The sequence below is a fragment of the Clupea harengus genome, chromosome 12 (assembly GCF_900700415.2).
Source record: "Clupea harengus chromosome 12, Ch_v2.0.2, whole genome shotgun sequence".
Classification (NCBI taxonomy): domain Eukaryota; kingdom Metazoa; phylum Chordata; class Actinopteri; order Clupeiformes; family Clupeidae; genus Clupea; species Clupea harengus.
The window spans coordinates 6,089,345-6,115,487 of record NC_045163.1 but is presented as its reverse complement, the minus strand read 5'-3'; the positions used below and the strand labels follow the sequence as shown (position 1 = coordinate 6,115,487).

General features: G+C 45.6%; 1 protein-coding gene across 1 annotated transcript in view; it reads right to left on the bottom strand.

Moving 5' to 3' along the window:
• Window positions 1-26,143, bottom strand: part of ank1b (ankyrin 1, erythrocytic b) — a 77,814-nt gene that overhangs the window by 30,004 nt on the left and 21,667 nt on the right. The window contains 12 exon segments of the mRNA XM_042709267.1: window positions 208-306; window positions 1,654-1,752; window positions 3,293-3,490; window positions 3,988-4,086; window positions 4,431-4,529; window positions 4,628-4,726; window positions 5,273-5,458; window positions 6,274-6,372; window positions 6,651-6,749; window positions 7,132-7,230; window positions 11,980-12,081; window positions 15,783-15,881. Coding sequence (XP_042565201.1) covers window positions 208-306; window positions 1,654-1,752; window positions 3,293-3,490; window positions 3,988-4,086; window positions 4,431-4,529; window positions 4,628-4,726; window positions 5,273-5,458; window positions 6,274-6,372; window positions 6,651-6,749; window positions 7,132-7,230; window positions 11,980-12,081; window positions 15,783-15,881 — 1,377 coding nt within the window.

The window sequence follows — 26,143 nt, the reverse complement described above, 5'->3', positions numbered from 1 at the left end:
GCATTACACATCATATATAGATCTATTATGACCTTTACATCAAATCCACCCATCTTTGCTTCGGTGTCTAACCCTTCAGCCCCCAAACTGTGGGTTCTAGGCGAGCTCAGTACGAGTCATCCTCATGACATCACCGTGCCATAAATAGGATCTCTGGGTGGTGGCGGTGAGCAGGTGTGTGATGAAGCGTGCGTGCTGGGCGCTCACCACGTTAGAGGCGTTGGGAGACGCTCCTCTGGCCAGCAGGTGTTTCACAATGTTCAGATGCCCCATGAATGCAGCCACGTGCAGAGGCGTCAGACCAGACTGCAGAGGCAGAGAGAGAGAGAGAGAGAGAGAGAGAGAGAGAGAGAGAGAGAGATGAGATCAGAATACAATAAAGGAATTTCAACCTAAAACATAAAGGCCTGTGTACCTCCTCAGGGCCGTGTCTGACAGCCATCATTGAGAATTCACAGAGGACCTTTACTCCTGAGTAGTAGATTAAAGGACCTTTACTCCTGAGTAGTAGATTAAAGGACCTTTACTCCTGAGTAGAATATTAAAGGACCTTTACTCCTGAGTAGTAGATTAAAGGACCTTTACTCCTGAGTAGAATATTAAAGGACCTTTACTCCCGAGTAGAATATTAAAGGACCTTTACTCCTGAGTAGTAGATTAAAGGACCTTTACTCCTGAGTAGAATATTAAAGGACCTTTACTCCCGAGTAGAATATTAAAGGACCTTTACTCCCGAGTAGAATATTAAAGGACCTTTACTCCCGAGTAGTAGATTAAAGGACCTTTACTCCTGAGTAGAATATTAAAGGACCTTTACTCCTGAGTAGTAGATTAAAGGACCTTTACTCCTGAGTAGAATATTAAAGGACCTTTACTCCCGAGTAGAATATTAAAGGACCTTTACTCCTGAGTAGTAGATTAAAGGACCTTTACTCCTGAGTAGAATATTAAAGGACCTTTACTCCTGAGTAGTAGATTAAAGGACCTTTACTCCTGAGTAGTAGATTAAAGGACCTTTACTCCTGAGTAGAATATTAAAGGACCTTAACTCCCGAGTAGTAGATTAATAGACCTTTATTCCTGAGTAGAATATTAAAGGACCTTTACTCCCGAGTAGTAGATTAAAGGACCTTTACTCCCGAGTAGTAAAGGACCTTTACTCCTGAGTAGTAGATTAAAGGACCTTTACTCCTGAGTAGAATATTAAAGGACCTTTACTCCTGAGTAGTAGATTAAAGGGGAAAACGTTTTAGATGTTACCTCTGATAATTGTGACTCCATAATAAGAGTTGTGTGTTCATTTTCCCTCACGCTTATCAAGCCAATGCTGCTGGAACATGTTTGACACTCAAATCAGAATGGAGACATAGATGCCGACAGAAGGACATGGACATGGACATGGACACCAGCTGAACTCCATCCATGCATCCATGCATCCATGTCCCCAGGCAAGTATCTATATGCATCACAGACTGTGCCATATGCTCCGTCCTTATCAGTGCATTTCCTCTCGCTGATCTCATTCCAGGAAGCTCAGGAGGCTCTCTATCGGATTCCCCATTCTGGTCAGCGGTCATTTAAAATGCAGATTAAAATGGGATTACATCAATTTATGGCCACGGTGGCCATGATCTCTGTGAAGTGTAATCTGACCTCAGTCACAGCCTCCAGAGATGCTGAGTGTTTGAGCAGGAGGTCCATGGAGCGCACGTGGTTCTTCTTGCAGGCGATATGGAGCGGAGTAAAGCCATTCTAAAAGACAGACACCAGGCACGGGTTAGTATTTAGTGTTTCACTTTACTTTACAGCAACCAAAATACACATACACACACACACACATACAACACACACACACACACGCACGCACACACACGCACGCACACACACATGCACACACGCACGCCACGCACGCACGCACGCACGCACGCACACGCACACACACGCAAATACAAACAATCTATGAGAATCAAACACCAGTATGAGCTGTCAGCTCAGTATTATATGTGTTGTGTTCTCAGGACCAATGCAGTCGTATATTATGCAGCAGTGTGATGGAAAAAAGATGGAATGGACAAATTCAATTAACTGAGTTACACAAAGTGAGTTACAAACCAATCCACCATCATATTACCAGAGTGATGAATGCTAATTGATGTAACATTTTATTGCTTTATTCAATAAACTGACATTGTGTGCACAAAAAGTCGTGATCTTGATAGTGCTTCCCTGAATGCTGACTCGTGAAGCATGCTGTGATCAGTAGTTTGTTGTACATTAGCTTTTTTGTGCTGCTCATCAGTCTGTAGCGTGGGGTGTGGCGTGGTGTGGTGTGGTGTGTGTGTGTGTGTGTGTGTGTGTCTGTGTGTGTGTGTGTGTGTGTGTGTGTGTGTGTGTCTCTGTGTGTGTGTGTGTGTTTGTGTGTGTCTGTGTGTGTGTGTGTGTGTGTGTGTGTGTGTGCGTGTCTCTGTGTGTGTGTGTGTGTGTGTGTGTGTGTGTGTGTGTGTGTGCGTGTCTCTGTGTGTGTCTCTGTGTGTGTGTGTGTGTGTGTGTGTGTGTGTGTGTGTGTGTGTGTGTGTGTGATGAATGGGCAGGGGAGGGGATGTGTAACAGCAGGAGCTAATCATGCTGCCCCTGAGCTAATGAGCAGGTGATCCGAGCCAGCGCCTCGATCGCTGAGAGGAAAGAGAGAGCGCGAGAGAGAGAGAGAGAGAGAGAGAGAGAGAGAGAGGGAGGAAGAGGGAGAGAGAGAGAGGGGGAGAGAGAGAGAGAGACAGAAAACACTCAGCCCATCATTAGACCTAAGCTGACTCAGCCGTCTGCCTGCAGGAGAGAGGAGTGTGGGCGGCAACAGAGGGATGAGAAATAAGAGAGGAAGCAAAGGATGAGAGTGAGGAAGAGGAGGGAGTGATGAAAATGAAAAGGACATAATAGAGAGGTGTGAAGGGTAGGGACGGAGAAAGGTATTGAAAGGGTAAGTAAGGACTGACTTTATTGATCAACAGAGGACCCTTGTGTTTTTTGACAGTTCCCTTGGGATCTCCTAATACCATAAACAAAGACCATGATGACTACACTGCAAGAGCCCTACTGATAAAGTGAGTGGAGAGAGGACTAAGTATTTGTATATGTTTATATTTGTGTGTATGTGTGGTAAAGGTGTAGGACTGTTTGAAGGTTTGTGTGTGGTTGTGTAAGTGTATGTGTGTGTGTGTGTGTGTTTTTAAATGTATTTTTCTGTGTGTTTATATGTACATGTGCACTAATGTACGTTTCTGTGCCCACTTGTACTGACCAGTGCTCTGGAGTTGGCCTTGGCTCCTTTGTCCAGCAAGACTTTGCCCATGCGGTGGTGCCCGCAGTGGGCGGCTACATGGAGTGGCGTCAGGTGGTCCAGTGTGATGTCATCGATATCAGCGTTATACTGCAGCAGCTGCCGCACACAGTCCATGTGATCCCCCTGGGCCGCCATGTGGATGGGAGACAGACCATTCTACAGGAGAGAGAGAGAGGGAGAGAGAGAGAGAGAGAGAGAGAGAGAGAGAGAGAGAGAGACGTTTGACATTTAAAACTGCTTTATTGAACCAGGACACCTAGCCATCCCCCATTTACACCCACGCCATAGTAAAGAGCACCAGGCACATCAACACATGTCGCCAGGTAAACAACAGACTACCATTATTATCAGTTAACAACAGACCTGTCTACACATGAAAAGAAGTCTGACACTGAGAGAGAGAGAGAGAGAGAGAGAGAGAGAGAGAGAGAGAGCAAGAGAGCGATAAAAACAATTTGGTTTGGTACGCTTTAGCTTTGTTTCGTCTGCATCTGAATATGTAAACAGCACACAACCCTCCCTCATATTGCTGTTACAGTCTAGTCTACCTGGCCAGGAAATGGCTTAGCTGAGCAGGTTTCTCCCTGGATGCGCCCGTTATGAGGCCTGCTCTCCAGGGGCCTCTCTCTTTACTGGCACAAGGCCTGGCTCACCTTGGTCTTGGCCTGGATTGGGGCTCCCTGGTCCAGGAGGATCTCGATGACCCGCACGTGGCCATTCCTGGCAGCACAGTGCAGCGGGGTGAGCTCATCCTGGAGGCACAGAGAAATGCGTGCGTGCAGCGGTGAGAAGTGGAGCGGCTCAGAGGGAGAGGAGAGGAGAGGAGAGGAAATAAGGAGAGAGGGAGAGTGGGAGTGGAGAGAGAGAGAGAGAGAGCAGGTGAGGGAGCTTGTGCGTGAAAGCAAGGGTATAAGAGAGATACGAAGGCTTGAGCATTGGTGATGTAGTGATACCACACTGTCATTCAAAAACGCTTGAGTTGAGAATTTGAGTTCAAGAGACAGACAGTGGGAGGGAGGGACTGCACAACAAGAGAGAGACAAAGGTGGAGGTCAAGAAGAGAAAATATAGACATGAAGTAGTTTCTCCAGGATACCTTGGTCTTGGCATCAATTTGAGCCCCTCTGTCCAGTAGTAGGCGAACCATGATGACATTCCCTCTCCGCGACGCTATGTGCATAGGTGTGATTCCATTCTGCAAGGCATTCAGAGGAGGCAGGGAAAGAGATGAATGCAGGGACACAACCACGTTATTTTCGGAGGTTTTAGTTTAGCGTGACAAAGCAAACTGACCTTGGGGGTGAAATTGACATTAGCGCCTCGATTTAGGAGGAGCTGAGCCACGGTCAGGTTCTCATAGTGCGCCGCAATATGAAGAGGAGTGAAACCAGTCTATAGAGAGAGAGAGAAGGAGGCAGAGAAAGAGAGGCAAGGAGAGAGAGGGAGAGGAAGAGAGAGGTGCAGGGAGAGAGAGAAAGAGAGACAGAGAGACATTGAGCACAAGGACTCATCCGATCAATAACAACTCGGGTCTTTGAACATCAATCTTCAAGATCAGTAACTTCCACCTGAGATTGTCGCTCAAAATCACTGTCAACGTCAAGAGGGTAATGCCGTTAGAAATATTTCACTCCTACAGTAATACGTTAAGTCTTCATTGCCATTCTTTTGAGGCAACACTGGAGCCAACAGTGTCAGCAGTATTAAATCGTGATTCATCGTGAAGCTCTCAGCGGGAGGAAAGTACACACACACACACACACACACACACACACACACACACACACACACAAATGCACACACACGCACACACACGTACACACACACACACACACACACACACACACACACACACACACACACACACACACACACACACACACACACACACACACACACACACACACACAAGCGCACACACACACACACACACACTACCTTGCTCAGGACATCTGGGTTGGGGTCATTCTGCAGCAGCACTGCAGCAGTGCGCGTGTCATCATTGCGCGCCGCAATGTGCAGGGCTGGCAGTCGCACCTTGCCCTTGGTACCGTGGTTGATAAGGAGTGCGACTATGTTCTCGTGGCCCTGCTGGAGAGCCACTGCCAGGGGCGTGAAACCATCCTGAGGGAGGACACAGGAGGGAATACAAGCAGCATGGAAACAATACGTTACAGTGATTCAGTAAAGAAGACACTTTTCTCATAGACTAGCAGGTCAGTGATGTGTGCAGCTGTACTTATCCTCTCAGGACACTGAGCCCTATACCATGGCATTAGTGGCACCAGGTCAAAGCAGCTGATGAATAGTCAAGCTCTTTTGATGAAGTGCCTTTGCCATAACTAAAGCTCAGGAGGAAAAAACACTGATACTCCACTTTCCTACCAACATCCAAGACTCCCCTTCTCTGCCCAACTCATGTAGGATTAATTATGATAATGAATTAGTTGATGTATTGATAATGCATTGATCTCCATTGGCAGAGTGGGACTGGTCGAGGCTATGGCTGAAGAGCTGATGCCAGTCTCCAGGAGGGAAGCCCCATAGTTATATACACAAAAGCCTGCAGCCTACCCTGTGCATCCAGGCAGTGTTCATCGGTCAATACCGCATTTTAGTAAACTACATCAAGCCCTCTTTTATAAAAAGAACAACCAAAAGGACTGATTCGTTTTGCTCTCCTCTACAGGGCTACACTGAGAGAATACGTCTGATCGAGTCTGAGTGAACCATCGATTTCTTCTTCTCTTTTTATGATGGTTTGGGGAACAGCAGGCATTCAAGAATAACAAAGAGAGAACGGAGAAAACTGCAAGAGGACCATTTGAAAAGTAGGGGACAAGGCCCAGGTGAGATTGATGAGAGTGCTCTGAGGTGTAGCCATGATTGATAGTGGAGTCTAAGTGGGACGGGCAGTTAGGTAGATGGGGGTCTCTCACCTCAGTCGGCAGGCTCTGATTGGCTCCATTCTCCAGCAGGAACTTCACCACCTCCAAATGGTTTTCTTGGGCTGCCATATAGAGAGGACTGAAGCCTTTCTGTAAGAGAGAGATGCAACAGGCATGGCAATGAAGAGAAGCATACACACACATACACACACACACACACTCAAACACACACACAAATGCACACACACGCACACACACACACACACACACACACACACACACACACACACACACACACACACACACACACATAGATACAATTACACTGTTTAACACCAACAGCTCTGTATCAATTACTGTTTCTCATCATCATTTCACATCAGTAACCAAAAGAATTACACAACAAAAATGATCTCTCTGAACCTAACCTGTGACTGGGCGTTCACGTTGGCGCCAAAATGGGCGAGCTCGGCCACCACCTTCTCCTGCCCGGCCAGCGCGGCGATGTGGAGAGCCGTGTTCCCTTTCTGCCAGGAGAAACAGGACAGCACAGCTACTATAACCCACATACGGAGAGCCCCAGGCCCCAGGCCTCACTCAAGAGGACAAAGCACTCAAATCCGGACTTAATGAGCCAAAGCAGGCCCTATGAAACGCTGACACGTATTCAAAACCAAACCATATAGCCTTCCTAAGGTTAACTGATCACTGGTCTAAGAGTACACGCTGTTGATGCTATAGTTGCTACATACATTATTTACATACAGCTATATGGCACAGGTATAAATGAATGACAATGGAGCCTTTTATATCTCTGGCCTTATCTTCTATATCGTTGGAAACTGGCACTTTGATGCAACACATAATTAGCCTTCCACCCAGAGGTGTGGGGGTGGTGGGTGAGAGTACCTTGGTGGTGGTTTCCAGGTCGATGCCATGGTGTAACAACTCCAGCACCATCTTGACGTGTCCCTCTTTCGACGCCAAGTGTAACGCGTTCAGCCCATTCTGCAGAAAAAAGGGCAATTGGTTCATGAAAATGTGCATCGTTCGAGTCAGAAGAGGATGGGCCTCACTCTGAGTCGGGTTCTGCTCCAGGTGTCCTCCTTCCAGCTCAGTTCATCTCTACCAAGGCTTGCTCTCTGGAGGTACAAGGTGGTGTTCTACAGAGGCACTCTGAACATTAAATTACAAAATGCTTTGTTCAAGTAAACAGCAACCTGTTGAACCTAGAACAGTCTAGAACATCTAAACCAGTATTTTATGGGTCATCATTTCTTTGATAAACCACACAACCAGTGGTGACCTTTGAATGGAAACACCTCTTTGGACCGATAGGGCTAAACCACACAGTGATCAACATGTGTTGGCGGCTCAAACTCATCTGAACTGAAAACAAGCTGGCAGGATTACACCATCATGGTGCTGCTACAGTCTTGTCAGTAAGGATGCAGCACCACAGCCTACCACAAGGGGTCTTAACAAGCCACACAGACATGCCTCTCTGCTCTGCAGCAGTCCTCATGTCTGGTGAGCAACATGCTGCAGCCGCAGTGCATGCGCACTCCAATGAGAGTGAGAAAAAGGGAGAGCGAAGGAGAGAGACAGAGAGAGAGGGAGTGAAGGAGAGACAGAGAGAGAGAGAGAGAGATACAGAGAGAGAGAGAGATAGAGAGAGAGAGAGAGAGAGAGAGACAGACAGAGAGAGAGGGAGAGAGAGACATTTGTACAGACAGTGGGCGGTCTCACTAGGGGGATTCTGCAGACAGCAACACGTGCCTGTGTGTGAGCCCTTCTTCTGTGCTCCCTGCACGCGCTCACCGCTAACCTTCATCACACAGGGGAATACCTCACCTTAATGGTCAGCTCAGTCCCTGTCTAATCAGAGCAGCTTTTAATTACTGGATTATCAGTGATCTGACAAGCCTCACTACCAAGCATGACATTCTATCCTATCACAACACCCTTTAAAGAAGACATCTATACAAGTGAGCTGCATCCCCATGAAATATACAAATATCAACCGACTTCACTTAGGGTGATTAGGTGTCCAGTGTTGCATTTGTACTGCATGGCATTTTGACCCTTTGTCCCGCAGCCCCTGTCCAGCATTTTCATTGGTCATTTTAATTTAATGATAGAAATAAGAGCACATGAATGCATTTTTTTACCCACCCGGCACATGAACCACTTATGCCATTGTGGCATAGTTTCTGCTCTATTTAAAGTGTAACTTCACCCCCAGCTCTGAGCCTAACTGCATAAAAACACTGCATCATTTTGAGAAAATGCTAAAAAGTGGGCAAGGGGCTGAGTGGGAGGGGGGGCAATCTCAAAGTGCACACTCATCGACTCAGGGACTTTGAGGTGCGTTCCTGCTAAATCCGTGAGGGCGTGGGGCTGTCCCACTGTCAAATCATCAAGTGCACGAGGGCAGATATTTTGAGCCTTTTATGCACACTTTCTGCAAATCCTCATTTCTGCAGACTTTGCCTGAGGGAATTTATAGTGTGAAAAACATTAATGTGATATCGCGACGTGCTGTCCCGTTCGTATTCATACCATTTCGAGCCCTTGCAGTCTCTCGCACCCAATCACTTATCAGGTGATCAATTAAGTCTGTGAAGGATCAGGGCTTAGCCCTTAGGGGGGCATTTGGATTGGGCTTCACACTCACAGGGGCTTCCCATTTCATGACCTAAAGAAGTCCCAAACGGTTGACTGTATGTCAGCATTGACCTTGCAAGGTTCAGGATGATTTTAAACAGTATGGTGTGTTGAGCCATTTTCAACTCTGTGACAGCTGTCAATCAAACTGTGCAGACATAAGGCCCGCAAACTCCTCTGCTACGTGACAAAAACCAAACTCACACAGGTGTTTATGAATACAAATGTTTCTTAATCAGTTAGATACACATTATATCAAAGTTTTAGATTACCTCTCTTTGTTGGTAACATGTCCCACATTGTCCCACTTCCTCCTTGTCCCACATTTGGTCTGTTTGCATGTGGTCACCCTACTTACACTATCAATTCATATTCGTTCCCTCCCTAAGGATGAAGTTAACACCAGATTTGTCTCATCACGAGAGATGAAATACCATCACCTTAGTGATCAGGGCACTGCAGCATGCCAGAACACTTGAATGAATTGCTTGACATCAGCTATTCATTCAAGTCATTAACATGGCTACTCCCCCAGCTGCCTGGCCATGGATCACTGCTGGAGAGAGGCTGCCCCTGGACGGGGGAAATGATCCCTGATCGGCAATGATAGGTGGTCTATCAGTCACCACATGACAAGGAGATGAGGCTGAGTCATCCAACCTTATTATGGCGGCACTTATTGGGATATGGCAGGTGTTTATCCTCAATGTTGCATTGCACTTCATACAGTGGTGGTGGCCTGGGGGAAATTCGATTCAGTTCTCTTTTATTTACTTATATATTGCCATTGACTTCTTGAATGACAGCGCCGCAGAAATGACTTACGAGGAAATATTGTGATAGCAGCAAAATGAAGGGAGAATCTCCTCCATTTAGGTAACTTGAAGAGGCCTTCGGCTTCTGGCTAGTGAGACAGGCACTGGTTACTCGAAGCCTCTCTCTCTCTCTCTCTCAGTCTCTCTCTCTCAGTGTCATTCAGTGTGACGTAATGCTCACTCACTAACAGTCAGCATCCTTGTGGAGAGCTGTGTGGGTGCCAGACTTCAAAACAAACATTGATTTTTCTCTATCTCTCTCACTCTGAGAATGATTATGTGAGTTGCAGTAGTAGTAGTAGTGTGCATGTGTGTGTGTGTGTGTGTGTGTGTGTGTGTGTGTGTGTGTGTGTCTGCGTGTGTGTCTGTGAAAGCAGAAAGGCCGCAGGCATAGCGTGTGGGCGCGTGGCCTCTGAAGCCTTTAGACATGGGCACGGCGCCAGGCTGCTCCTTGTGGAAACGCTCCTGTCCACGCATGAAGCTTTGAACGCGGCCCAGCCGTCATCAGCTGCTCCTGAGAGACAGAGATGGGTCAGCCCAGCTGTCTGCTCCCAGGGTGCAACAGGGCGAAAGGAGAGAGGAAGCGAAGCAAGATGAATAGAGAGAGAGAGCAGGACTGAGGGAGGCTAACAAGAGAGATAGAGGGATGGATAAGGCAGAGAGAGAGAGATAGAGAGAGAGGCGACACTTCTCCTGAGACGCAGTGATTTCACACCAATTCACATCACAGAGGCTCAGGACAATGACACAATAGCAAGAAACATTAGACCCGACAAAATCACAATCATTGAAAAGGAGAACGACATCACCCATTGGAAGGATGTCACTAAAACACATCACAAATGACTGTGCTATTTGTTACCTAAAACGTGAATATACAGTTACTTACCTGAGTAAAAGACATGCAACTCAGGAAAACCCTGAGTGAGGCCACCCATAATAAAACAACAACTCCGTTTCTGATTATTATTAGAATTGTCTTATTTTGTGATAACATTTCAATTCTCTTCACCATAATTGTCCCTTTTTTATGTGTGTGTAGGAGGCTTTGGCAAGTAATGTTGCTGTAACTTTCATGCCAATAAAGCTTTCTTGAATTGAGAGAGCGAGAAAGAGACTGAGGGGGGGGGGGGGCTTTACTGTTGATGCCACAAATTACCTACCATATTAACTCATGACCATCATCTATAAACACAGCTGTGGGGTCACACCAGAGTGACACAGGGGGTTGATTAAAAGCACAAACAAACATAGAAATAACACAAACTGTGCACACACACACACACACACACACACACACACACACACACACACACACACACACATAATCACACTAATCTCAAGACCACTGACTGAGTAAAATCTAAATAGCAATTAATACTTGTAAGCTTTCCAGTGATGAATCCAGATGATATCCGGATGATATACATAACTCATTAATGGCTTTCTGTACACCCCAGTATTGTTCTTGTGGGGAGCAGAATGAAGATGAGTGCAGAGAGGAGGATAAGGTTAAAAAGGCACTGCAGCCTGACCGAATATAGCATCTACCCTGTCACTCTGGAAGGGCAGAAAGGCTGTTATGTGGAACATTTGGGGAGAGAAAAATAACCTCATGGGAATCTGAGGAAAAACAGCTGCCGGCGAAGTGACATTTGGTTTGGCCTGCTCTGCCCCTGGGGGCTGGCCCCTGCCGCGCGGAGGTGGGAAACCCCGGAGACGATCCACAGTGGAGCGCTAACACAGCCGCGCGGGTGGCATTGGGCAGAGGCCATTCGTTGCATTGGTCAATGACTCATGACAGAGTACTGTCATCTGTCCCTGTTTGTGGCGCACTCAGGAGATGTCATTCGTTTGGGCTGTTGTTGTTGTTGTTGTTTTCTCCGCTGACAGCTAAATTAGCCATTGTTTACTGGGTGAAAAAGTTACCCTAATCAATGGGGTTATGGTTAGATTGCTATGGCAGATTAATGAACTCCACAACGAAGATGGAGTCTAAAATGGGCTAGTGATTATCCTCAGGGCAACACTATTCAGGATTTAAGTGTGCCATTCATAATGGATGATGATATTATGGGCCGTGAACTTGAGGCCTACATGAAGCCTCCACTAACACAATACACTCAACTTGACAAGCTGAAAAACAAGGGCAAGAGCAAACTAATGTGCACACACATATGCTCACAGGGTACACAAATATGACAACAAGGCACACACAGGGTACACAAATAGGGCAATGAAAGGGTGGAGAAACTTTGGGGAGGCTTTTTCTCACCTGATTGGCAAGGTTGATGTTTATGCCATTCTTGATATGGTCCAGAGCCTTGTCCAAGTTGCCTGAGCGAGCGGCTCGCAGGTAGCTAGTGGTAGCATCAGCCTGGCAGAGGAGGGGGAGAGAGAGAGAGATAAAGATGAAGATGGAGAGGTTACATTTACAGTGCATTACATAAAGAGTGAAAACATAACCACTATTATCTCAGGATCATCTCATACTTAGTCTGTATATACACATAGTGAAACTACATGTCTGCATCACAAATTAAAAGTTTGAAACTGAAATTAAAAAACCTAAATTTCAATTCCATCCTTTCAAACATGATGTGACCAAAATGGAAGAAGAAAAAAGGGTCTCCTGAGAGCAAGAGGAATCAGTGTCAGGACAATTGCGTACATCTGAACAGTGCAGTAATGGCACAGACATCCATACCCACAACTAGGGGAGGGAATATGGAACATGAATTGCTTACTCCCACCACTATACCATTGCCTGGTCCTCCATCTCTATGTTGGTCTCTGTCTGTCCATGCAGGATAGCCTTTCAGTCAACAGCTAGGGAATGGGACTGTTTCTGAGAATGCCCCTTTGCCCAAATTAATCTTTAAAGAGGTGACTTCTCCAGAACCTTTCAAGCCGTAAAAGTTTTCATCTTGTGGTTTTTCATCCATTCATTCACTCACTCAGCCATTTTTCATTCAAATCAAGGGTGTAGGTCCAGTCTTCTTCCAATTGGGTTTACCACCATCTTGGTCCTCTTGAAATGAAATTAGGACAATTCATAAAATATTAAAATCTTCCATGTTGTAACAGAAAAGAAGTCCTGTCTGATCTTCACTGGGAAGGATTTGTGTTGGTATGCTTTCTGTTAACATCTTTCCATCTCTCCTGTCTCCGTCTCTTCCTGCGTGCTTACATTAGCAATTCCATTCCTGTCCTCCTCGCCCCCTCTCTCTCTCTCTCTCTCTTTCTCTCTCTTTCTTTCTCACTCTCTCTCTCCTCTGGCCACTGAGTTCTGCCTTTCGTCTCCAATCATATCCCTGTAGAATAACCAGGCAGAGCCCTCTTTCTCTTTCTTTTGCATCTGTCTATCTTTCTCTGCACCTCCCTCTGCCACGCTCTTTGTGTTCTTCTCTTGGGCAATGTTGGCTTGAATGTGATGCTTCACAGCTCTGGGCGAATGTCTCACTAACAACATGTTTAGAAAGGTCAGTCAATTCATGGCCTTGTAGATTAGAGCAGACTGTGCATGATGGTTCTTCATTATAAAAGCGTTTGTGTGGGTGAGTGTGCAATGGAGTATCTGTCTGCTATGCGGCCATGTTTGTGTGTTTGTCCATGTGTTTGTGTGCAAGGCTATATCTATGTGTGTGTTTGTGTGTGTATTGCTTTAATCTATATATGTATATATAAATCTTTATTTATTTACCAAGAGCAAAGACTCTTGTCATCTTGTCATCCTCCAGTGTGTTCCTGCATGGTCATCCAGACAGGCCTGACTTGACCTCTCACTCTGAATCAGCAGTAAGCGTGCATAGATCTGTCACTCGGGCCACAGATCGATGTGCAAAGGAATATGTGTGTGTGTGTATGTGTGTGTGCTAATATACATGCATGGCACATGTGGACTACTGCCTACATGTTTCCTTGTGTGTCAACAGATAACAGTCATGGCTGACAGCCATTTCCATGCAAAACACATGAGCAGAGGGGCTGCCTGGAATGACATGTTACTTCCCTTTCTGCTGACTTATGTGCGGCACAGATCGATTCCAATCCCGACCCCTCCTTCTCCTCCGCTCCCCCTCCCTCTCCTCTCACTCCATCCCTCTCCTCTCCTCTCCTCTCCTCTCACTCCATCCCTCCACTTCAATCCCGCTCCTTTGATGTGTGCCTGGGTTATGGCCATCCACCCAGCCCATTCATTGGTAGTCATCATGTGCAGCCGGTGCGTCAATTTATTTCCCCCTGGTGTCAGGCTCAGGAGCTAAACACACATCATTTACAGACTCACACTAAGTCATACATGCGACCCCCTCCTTCACGCTCTACCTCTCCAGTCCTGCCATCCATCACTTCCTCTCCATCTTTACTTCTGTGGTGAGTTTCAGTGCCACTCCTCTTCCCCTTTTCACTCTTGCTCTCCATCTCTAGACCACAGTCTTATGCTTTTAACAGCCACCCCACCCTCTTCTTTCCTTCCTTCCTTCTCTCTCTCTCTCTCTCTCTCTCTCTCTCTCATGTTATTGTGATGAGATGCAGTGTGATGACTGCAGAGAAACTCATGAGTCTGAGCTGTAAAGAGAGAGGGAAAAAGAGAAGAAGAGATAGAAAGGGAAAGAGAGAGATAGAGAGAGAGAGAGAGAGAGAGAGAAGAGGATCCATCAGAGTGACATACTAAAGCTCCTTCATCTGCCTCTGCCGCACATTTTGCGTCTCAAATATCAGTGCCCATCCTTGTGCCACTCAGATGAGGAGGATGCTGCAGAAAGGAGCCAAAGCGTCTGATGTGTGTGTGTCTCTGTGTGTGTGTGTGTCTGTTTGTGTGTGTGTGTGTGTGTGTGTGTGTGTGTGTGTGTGTATGTGTGTGAGCGCACACGTTTGTTTATTCAGAGAGAAAGGAAGGTTAGCCAAGACATTGTCTTTCCTGTGTGTCTGTGTCTGCTTCTAACACGGTGCGTGTCTGTGTGCGTGTGGTGTGTGTGTGTGTCTGTGTGTGTGTGTGTGTGTGTGTGTGTGTGTACGTGTGTTTGCACAGCATGTGTGTGAGGTAGGGGTATGGGTAGGGTGTGTATCTTGATACCTACAGTATTTGTCCCTTGTTCTCAGTGTGAGCTCACATAGGCTGTGTGCTCAGCAAAGCTAAAAGTGGATAAAGAGGGATGATTGCGGCGAGGTCAAATATCCTCAATGCAGGCCACAGTCTGCTACAGACAGAACACATACACACTTCAAAATCTGTAGATTACATGAAGAATGCATTTGTTGTCATTTGATCTTTTATTGAGTATACACATTCACAAAACACACACACACACACACACACACACTTATAAATACACAGACACAGAAGAAAAAGGCACCATCAAACGATATACGATATCAATTGTTTATTGTTTATTGTTTATTAAGGATCCCCATTAGTCTACACCATGGTGGAGACTATTCTTCCTGGGGTCCATTTTTTTAAATGACTGTTTTTAATTACTCCACTAGATGAAATTACTCAGCATATAGAAATCACTCCAGTTACAAACAGACACACACACACACACACAACACTCAAAAAACACACAAAATGCAAATTATTGCAAAAGCCGAAAAGAGAGTTTTTTTGGAAGATTCGTAAAAAAAAAAAGAGAAGTTGTGCGGTAAAAGCACCGGACTGTCATTAGATTAGCCACAGCACGACAGCGACACGACACCTCTGACAACAGGAGCTACCATAAGACACACCAGACTACAATGAGGAGGAGGAAGAAGAAGAAGAAGAAGAAGTAGAAGAAGAAGAAGAAGAAGAAGAAGATAGCCAAGAACAACAAACATGGCACATAGTGAGAGAGTGAGGTCAAAAGGACGAGAGCGATTAGCAGAGTTAGAGTGTGTGACGGCACGAATTCACTACAGTAACGACAACAAAGCTGCCACGTAGACGAGAGCGGCGAAAAGCGTCAAAGTGCTACGACACACAACAGAAGAGGAGTTGGAGAGAGGAGGGAAGGAGTGAGGGAGGGAGGTAAGGAGGGAGGAAGGGAGGAAAGGAGTGAGGGAGGGAGGGAGGGAGGGAGGGGGTTATATATTTACTCTTTCATCAAAGTGCCATATTCCACGGGCCTCCAGCGAGCCTCTCTCAGACCTCACACTACTGTCCTGCTCGAAAAGCCAGCGCTGGACCACATGGGCCTAGAAGACACACACCACATAGAGACAACAAAACCTGTTAATACACACCCATGCTCACAACACCTTGCCACAAACACACACACACACACACATACACAAATGCATAGAGGCACACATATACACACGAGGGCTCCAAATAGATACAAGAACGAGGACACAACCCACACAAAGAACAGCACGAGCAAAAATGTAATATGCATCAACTGGCACAATTTGCCAGAGTAAGCAGTTGTCAACACAGCGTGGTCCACCAAAACTCCACAACTGACACAGGTGACATAAAATGAAAATAGAGTACTGTGATATAGGCACATATAGGCTAAGCACACGATGATGACCTGATCACCACTTTTGAGGACTCAATGTGTGGGATATACACAACGACATATATACAGCAAACATAGAAATGACTGTTTTTAGTTTCTCTATGTGATGATCTACGTACCATGAAAATCCAGATCTTTCTATGTCTAACCCCTGGATCTTTCTGTAACTCTCAGTTTATCACTGACACATTAACCTGCCTCTGCCACTGGCAAATATCACTCCATCGCCTTTTCTTCTCGCTCTCAATGAACAAAATGGACATTATCTCTACACACCACTCAAGCCCTGTTCACAGCCTTGAAAACCAATTAACACTGGTAACCAGAGACTCTATGAGTAATGGCACCGACTGGAGACACTTTAGCCTGTAACAGCTTCACCAACAGCCTGTAACACACATACAAACACACAGCTCTCCAGTCCAACGACAACAACACATCTTAACGACTGAGCACGACAGCAGCAGAGCGGAAAAAAGTCTGTGGATGTAAGAGGTGACCACTCAAGAGAGCACAAACCACCTAAGAGATAGAGATAGAGAGAGAGAGAGAGAGAGAGAGAGAGAGAGAGAGAGAGAAAGAGAAGAGGTGAAGAAAGAGGAGGAGGAGAAAGGCTAATGTGTCTCAGCTAGCATGTTGTCAGAAAACCTGCTGAAGTAACTTCATTAGCTCAAGGTTTGGAGCTCTGGTTTTAGCTTCACAGTTGGTCATAATTCATAAATGATTGTGGTATGCACATACATAATTGAAATGAATTGGTAGCATTATAGCACTATCATAATCAGCACAAAGGCTTTCTGCATTTAAGTGTTGGCCTGACTATGCATGGTTAAGCCCTATCCATTTTACGGTAAAAACATGGACAGTACCTAGGGCATACAAGCAGCATGTCAACCGTACCTAAAATTTACATCTTGCTTATAAGTTACACGAATGTCATCGGCCACATCCATCGCAAGAAGACCATTAGACCCTTATTAAGATGCATGTCCTTGAAAGTCAATTAAAACATGAATTTCATTTTTAATTGTAAGCCATAAATTCACTTCACAACAAATTCACCCTTTGAGCTACACCCTCGTTTGAAAGAGTGGGCTCTGCTGGCTGTGTTCAGGGGCGTTAAATTCAGGCCGGGCCTGAAGGATCATTTTAGTGCAGAAGATTAAACCCATGCATCACTGAGATGGCTATGCAGGGCGTAGTCTAGAAGCAGCCGCCGACAAATTGCGGCATTTGAGATATCTGACCTCTTTCGCCCATGAGGAGTATTTACATGGGCTAACTGGATAACTACATAGGCTCACTGGACTGCTGTTTGATAACAAAGACCATGTTGTGCTGTTACTGTAGTCTTAGCAGGCACCTGTCCACAAATAGTCATTATTTTATCTAAAACAAACAAAGTATCACTGCACTAAGCCAAAAGACCTAGATGTTGTATTAATTGTGCATATGTATTATAGGTTTTTGAGGACAAAGATTTGGGAACATTTGAGAAACAGGTCTGATATTGACTCCACAGCCCTGATTACTGGGCTTTAACACTATTATTGGGTGTGATTATTGACCTGTACGAGCCGTCGATGCGGTTAATGATTTCAGAAGTACAAATTCAGTTAGACAAGAGGAGCTAAATACATTTCCACTGCCCAGCATTTCCAGTGCCCAGCTTTTCCAGTGCAGAGCATCCATGGAAAATGAGCTTGAAAACAGACCCTGGGGCACAACTCAATGCAAGAAGATATACCTAGTCCTGTTGACTGGCCATTATAAGTCAATGCCAATATTAGGAACAGTGCTGTCAAAATCAATTACCCTCAAATGGGAATCAATGAGCGCTATTTGATACACCCCATGAAACTACGCAGACGTAAAAAAGGCTTGTTCAGTAGGTTGGATCATACTGGTAGCCATATCACATAAGCAAAACATGAGCCAAAGTGTTAATATCCGAAAAATGAGGGAACACAGCCTGATTGGCGGTCTGTGACAGAACGTCATGGTGTTCCAGTTTCAGGGGCTCCACTGGAGGAGCAGGCAGGGGAAATGAACGGCACTCACACGTTACGACCCGTCAGAGGTCCCCGTGGAGTAGCGACTTGGTTAACTACACCCGAACAGATCACCGTCTCCGAGGGGAATAGTGACAATTAGTCTTTCCCCGGCAATCCCCACTCCACCCACCATCTCGAACTCCATGACATCATCAAAACGCGGTGTAGCGGTGATATGAGGCGGTGGCAATTAGCGCAGCGAGAGGAGAAGTGTGGGGGATTCCGTCAGCCGCTGATTGGAAACAGGACAACTGTGTGACTGACGGCGCAGAACGCCTCCTCGGGTTAGAAACATGTGACTTAACAGCAACTCCGCAGCGAACAGCAGAGAGCTCACAGACACTATCCTTCCTCTGGTTTCTCTCTGTCTCTGTCTTTTTTACACACTGAAACACAAGCACCAACACACATCTAGACACAATAAAAAGCAGATAACACACAGCACGGCACTAAAAATAGCCATTCACATCACCACCAAGTACACAGCAGCGGTAAGACAGTGTGTGATGAATGTTGGTAATGAACCCTCATGGGTTTTCTCTCAGACCCACTTCTGCACCAAAAGACAAACCTATGGTGACAAAGAGGCAAGCAATATACTATTAAACAACCTTTGACAACTACAAAATCCTGCTCTTCCATCACACACACACACACACACACACATACACACACACACACACTAACCATAATTTCCATCATGGGGACTGGGGAAAAAAATTCTGGTGGCTGTGTGTTTATAGGTGTGTGTCTGTGTATCTAGCATTTCCCAGTAAGCTCAGCTTCAGGTGCCACATCCAACGACAGAAGGAGGGAACTGATACATGAAGCCTTCTAGAACAATCGCGAGAAGGTCACTATGCTCCACAAATCTATAAATAAATATCTATAATTATACTGGCTATTCTTATCCTATCATCCTATTGCAGAACACTCTATCCATTCCACAGACTCCCTTTCATCACGCACAAGAAAAACACTTCCTTCAGTTCCCAAGGCGACTGGATGACATGACAGAGCATTTTAATGCAGACTGTCATAGCAATCTAGAGTCATTTTCCTCATTTCCGTTCACTTTGTATTCTTCCTCAATGCCCGTCCTTTTTCTGGAAACTTCTACGCAGTCATTGAGGCAGGAGCATGAAGGACTGATCTGTGCACAGGCTAGCCTCCTGCATATTTTGACTGAAAGGGTCAGGGGGTCACATCTAAATCAGAGCCAAAATGGTCCATGGGGAGTCAGATCTGCATACTCAATACTCTTGAGAGGTCCCTGTAGGGAGCCTCATCACACCTCTAATGAAAAGGTGCCGAATCGGCCATCTGGGGAATACAAACAGCAACACAGCCAAATGTTGGCGTTATAAAGATATGAGGTTGATCATGCAGACATTGAATAGCAGATATGCACTGAAGCTCATCATCAACGCACCCACTCGGTGCATAGAGATGATAATCCACGATGCAGATGTGAGGCATAAGGCACACAGCTCTGTGTGTGGTTCAGTGGATGTGAGCTCAGCTCTGTGTGTGGCACAGTGGATGTGAGCTCAGCTCTGTGTGTGGCACAGTGGATGTGAGCTCAGAGCACAGGTGCTGCTGACATGCTTGGGTGGGTGGTCATTTCTCAAGATGAACAAAAGGCAGGCTCTTCTGAACCAGAGGACAAATCAATAAACACCATAGACCAGGAAAATGTCCTGAATGGGATTTGACCAAATATGGATAAACAGCAAAAGCATCTGTGCATGTGTGAATGTGTGTTTGTGTGGGTGTGTGTATTTGACAGTTTGCGCTCTGATAGAGAGACTTTTTATCGAACTGAGAAGGTGTGTAAGGGCTGTTTCACATTCACTACCTTGTGTGTATTGCTAAAATGCTGCGGCCTGTTAGCGTGTGTTTATTCACACTGCCAGCATCACTGCTGCAGCACTGCCAGCCCCATCTTTCTAGTTTGGCTTTGATAATGGCCATAAATACACAATGAGTTTGGTGTCATCCAAATACTGATTTATGTTTACCCTCTTCAGAGGAAGAGAGAGAGAGAGAAAGAGAGAGAGAAAGAGCGAGAGAGAGAAATGACTGCCTTTCACCTATGTTCTGTTAACATATCGACATAATATAATTATAGCCTAAAATTGGGTTTCTAGTACACATGTAACCTCCACTTTCCCCTTTCATAACATGCAAATGCTAAAATGAGAAACCATGTTTGTGACATATTACCAAAACATAGTCAATATGACTATCAATGGGTCTTTTTACTGTCTATAGAACTGCTTACCTCACATGTTCAAAATATGCTCCCTGCCGACAGGCGCGTGTCTCATGCAGGCAGTGTGAGCGCTCTAACCTGTTAACATGGGCACTGAAATGAAAAATCTACAGATAACGCAGCAGTCAGGCACACGCGAGGTAGGCGATGTGAAACGACCCTGATTGTGTAAAAGCATATTTTACTATGTATATAATCTATATACTATGTATATAAAATATGTATAGATATATAGATCTATATGTACTGTATATGTGTGTTGGTATGTAGAATATATAGCAGACATGTATTTCTGTAGATTAAGATCAAGGAGACTCAAAGTACATTTAATAGAACACATAAAATAGGTTAAAATCCCATGAACATTTTTTAAAGCATTACGCTACACACAATTTTGGCTTGCTCACTCATCCTTGACATGGCTGCACTGTCTAAAAGCAACTTAAGTCCCCTGGAAAGCTGGGAGCAAGACTGTGCGTCTCCAAATTCGGTCAAGCGCAAGCCCAGACACACACACACAACACACACAACACACACCAACACACAACACACATAACACACAACACACAACACACATAACACACAACACACGCACACACACACACACACACACACACACACGCATGCATGCACACACAACATGCAACCATTCACCCACTACTAGTAAGTGGAATGGTACAGAAAGCGTACTGAAATGCACGTATGGATACCTGCGCTCATGACAGAGCAGAGCCCACTCCTGAAATACAGTAAATAGAGAGAGAGCACACCAATTTGAGTGCCCTGATGAAAGAATGATGAGCTACATAAATACATGGAGCTTCAAGCTTTCTTTTCTGTTCCTCCTCCAATGCTAAAACAGAAGCTCTGAAATATTGATGGTTTGTGTCAGGTCATTGCCTCTGCCATCCATTAGAAACAATGCAGACTCTCTCTTTCTCTCTTTCTTTCTCCCTCTCTCTCTTTCTCTCTCTCTCCCCACCCCACCCCACCCCATTTCCCTGAAACACTGTCGGACACACAATACACTGAGGGAGCAAGACACACACTTACGTTATCACCACCACCACCACTATACCCAGAGACACACACACACACACACACACACCTCAATTGCAGCCAGCCAGTGGTTTGTCATCAATAGCTATGAGAGGCACTGCTACACGGATCATATTCACAGCGCACAGATCCAGCCTCTATTGTCTCCCCCCGCACGCATGCAGCCACACCCATGTGTGTGCAATCAGAGCCATTCATCTCTCATCTCCTTTCATCTCCATTCCTCCCTCATTCTCTCGCTCCCACTCTCACTTTAGCTCCAACATGGAATGCATTTGGTCCTGCTCGGGTTTTCCCATGATGCCTCTCTGCTCATGTACTGTATCGAACAGTTTTCAATCTCTGAGTCTTCAGCCCCTCTTTCTCCCTCCCTCTCTCCCTCCCTCCCTCCTCTCCCTCTTACTCTCCATCTTCCCATCCCTACACTAGAGCAGCAGTCCCTCGCAGGCACATCACATTGCAGCACACCATGCTCCCGTTCTGCCTCTCTCTCTCTCCCTCTCCCTCTTTCTCTCCCTCTTTCAATCTCTCTCTCTCTCTCTCCCTCCCTCTTTCAATCTCTCTCTCTCCCAATCGCTCTCTCCCTCTCTCTCTCTCTTCAATATTCATGAAGACTGCAGAAGGTCCTGCTGCCGAGCATGCTGGGTAGTGGGCCTTGCCAATCTCTAATTACATCATCACTCTGGGCAGCTGACGTTGGCGTCCATCACTCTCCTGAGCTCTGGACATGATCAAAGTGTTCAGCTTGCAGCTGATCAGCACAGTCACACAAACACACACGCACACACACACACACACACACACACACACACACACACACACACACACACACACACACACACACACACACACACACACACACACACACACACACACACACACACACACACACACACACACACAGAGGGGGAGGGCTACTGCTACTTGCAAAACTAACACATCTTCACATCTTTAGCGAAAAAGGAAGATATTAAAACACAAAAGAATGAAAATCTATTTCTATGTATTTCATAAAGCATACAGCTATCAATTACAAAACAGAGAAATGCGAAGAAAGCAGCAAAATATATTGATTAAGCCTTCAGGGTTTTGAGGACATCCTTGTTATCTAGGTTCATTACACAGTCTGTTAACTGAGAGAAAAAATATGCCTTTGAATTGAGTAGATGAAAGCAGAGAAAGACAGGGAAGCAGGGGGAGGAGAGAAATGAGGAGGGAATGGGTTAGTGGCAGACGGGGAGTAGCTATGTGAGAATGCACTGGGGTGTCGGAGAGCGAGGGCCTGACGAATCACTAAGAAGCTCCTGGCAGGTGAGGCCCCCAGGGTCCACTCATGTTGGACAGACACACCAGAACAGCAGCCACGAACAACTCAATGGTCCTTGAAAAGGTGTTAGCAAAAGCTAACTTGTATCACAAACACTGTGTAATTTGTTACATTATCTCCACATCTTACCAGATGAGCAGAACATAAAACACTGATTTGAGAATGGCAAGTAAAAAACAAATAAAACAAATAAAAAAAGGCAGGCATTCGCTGTCCCTTTTTTTCCGATACGGTAAAAAGGCAAGATGGGAGGGTCTTGCTATGCTGATAATTTTTTTAATCCCCTATTAGATTCCTAGATATGCTATTTTAACATTACTCTTCTCCTTCCTGGTTTGTGTAATAATAAGATATGTACATACGGTGTGTGTGTGTGTGTGTGTGTGTGTGTGTGTGTGTGTGACAGACAGAGGGAGAGAGAGTAATGAGAGTAATGCAGGAAGTAAGACATACAGTAAATTCACCTGTGATTAACATAACTTATTCTGGAGGCACTTTAAATAACCTAGACACAACTACAGGTGGCCCTGCCCATCTGACAGTCACTGCGTTTATTGTGGTCTGGAACTGATCCATGGAATTCAATTTGGGCTGGCTGTGAAACTAATGAGCATTGATCCCAGTCTTGACAGTGACTGATTCAGCTGCTAGCTCACATTGTATGCACTGAAATCACACCAACAGAGCTGGCTGGCTACTTAGAGACAGGCAGTCAATCAAATTCTCTGATTCCAGTAATGATGATGTGTGATCCACCTCTTTTCTGCACAACATTACCTGCACAAGTTCTCATCCTTTCTAACCCCTTTGGACAGCAGCCATGTTGACATGGTCGCATTTCATGCTCTGTGACATCCCTAAACCACTCCCCACTAATCGCTAACTGGTGCAACACAACCAACGAGCTGACCATTTCTCAGCAAATGCTCGTTTCCAGACAATGCCCGAGGTTATAAAGTCTGGCTATTAAATAGAAAGGTCTTGAAAAAGATGAGACCGAGGCATGAATAGCAAACAAGAAGAACAGAGGCTAGGGGATGGAGAGAGGGAGGAGAGGGGACGGGGGCAGAAGAGAGAAAGAGAGAACTGGTCGGAGGCTCTTTTGTCCTTAATGAAAACAAACACGGCTCAACTGGTAAATATTTGTGCACCCTTAACCACCAGTCACTGTTCTTTTCATGACTAAACTGCCCCATTCAGCGGTGGCTCTTTTGGTAGTGAAAGAAGCTGGGGCAGAGTGGTATGGCACGGAGAGAGCAGCTGTAACTGTGTTCTGCAATGAGACGCCACGGCCAGGAGGCAAACTGGGCCACTCTGGGAGAGGCTGTGTGGAGGCTCAGGCTAATGGCACACATATCTGCAGGGGCAAAGCGGAAATGCTGAAACATTTTAGTGTGTGCAAGCTGGAGTTCCCTTAGTTAGTTAGTTAGTTATTTATTTCCCCTTTTTTGAGTGATCACCGTTACTGGAGGGAAAAAGAGGTATCCGTGTGTGTGTGTGTGTGTGTGTGTGTGTGTGTGTGTGTGTGTGTGTGTGTGTGTGTGTGTGTGTGTGGAGATACATAAAGCAAAAGAGAGAGAGAGAGGGAGAGAGTGTGTGAGAGAGAGAGAGAGAGAGAGAGAGAGAGAGAGAGAGAGACTCCAGAAGAAGAGGCTGGAGCTGGCACTAGGGTACACAGGAGCACATTAATAATGAAGAGGAGACTGGAGCATCTGCACAACTCTTTCTCCGCTGTCCTCCCAAATCTCTCTCACACTCCACACTCCCAGCCTCACCCATCTAGCCCATCCCAACCCAACCCTACTCAACTCAGCCCTTCTCTGCCTCTTCCCCACCCTGTCACCCAGACGGGCACGGCAGCAGCAAAACCGTGTGGAGGATCTACTGGATGTTCCATGAAACATCTAGGTATCTATTCACTGTGTAAGTCATGACATGTAAAAGGGTTGAACCCGTTATCATTATGTGTCAAGCATGTGCTTCATCAGTTTCAGTGACAGTATGTTTGGAATGTTTGCTAAATGACTTGTCATTCAAACCTGTGATTGATGAGGATTGATTCAATTCATTCAAGGCAGAAAATGAGTGTGAACCCTCACAGGCCACCGATACAGAGCCAGATGCCAGGCCAGCATGGGGGAACTAGAGTACTATATCAGACATCATCAGAAAACAACGTGTTTGTTATATTTTCACCATTGGGCTTTACTGAATACAACATTGAACCTTCCTCAAATCATCCACAGTCATTCATGAGAAAGAGAGGGGGAAGAAGCAAGCAAGATGCCAAATGACATTCTGTATGTGGCTATTGGGGTCAATGTAAACCTTCTCCACTAAAACAGCATTAGGGGATGGTATGGTTGACTCAAAAGAATGCTCCTTACTGTTATGTCTATGGTACTCCGTATTGTATCCAATGGCAGAGGTCTTTTCTGAATGAAGGTCGTATGTCTATAATCATGATTGCATAACATTACTTGGTTCTCAAAGCATTTATGAGACTTGCCTATTGTTTCTTAACAGGTTGTATGTGTTGCTACTGTCCATATAATGACAACATGACTAAGCATTTTGACTCTCTTGGTTACAGAATGTTAAGGATGATTCGAGAAATGTGACTGAGAAAAACTCTAAATTGCCCAATGACCAAGACTACCCGAATTCCCCAAGAGAGAATGAGAGGCTTTGGACAGTTTCCCTATAATGCCACAATTACCCAGCAGACCATGTGGAGGGATAAAGCAGCCCCTTACTGCTCAGCTGTAATCAGAGCCCTGGCCCAGAGAGAGAAGCCTGTCAGGGGGGGAGAGGGGATTGAGGTGCATCTCTCCCCCCCCCCCCCCCCCCCCTTCGCTGGTGATGTAGCTGCATTTCACGCGGGGAGCACAGCTGGGCGACACATGGATAATTTAAAGGTTACAGATGCTCTGCACCGATGGTGATGCTGCCGGGACAACAAGCTCAGGGGAGCTGTGACCTCACATGGCAGTTCGGGGTTAGTCTTAGGGACGTCACGCGCAGGATGTCACTCAAGAGGATTCCGCTGTGTTAATCTGTTTTAACGCACGCTCACCAGAGATGGCCATCACTCTAATAAATTGTGATTCTTTTTGCTTCTTAGTTTAGAAACGCAGACATTATTTCCATGCTGTCATAGAGGGGGTCGTTTAAAAAAAAAAAACTGGCAACAGACTTAATAGAATGTTATGTACATACAT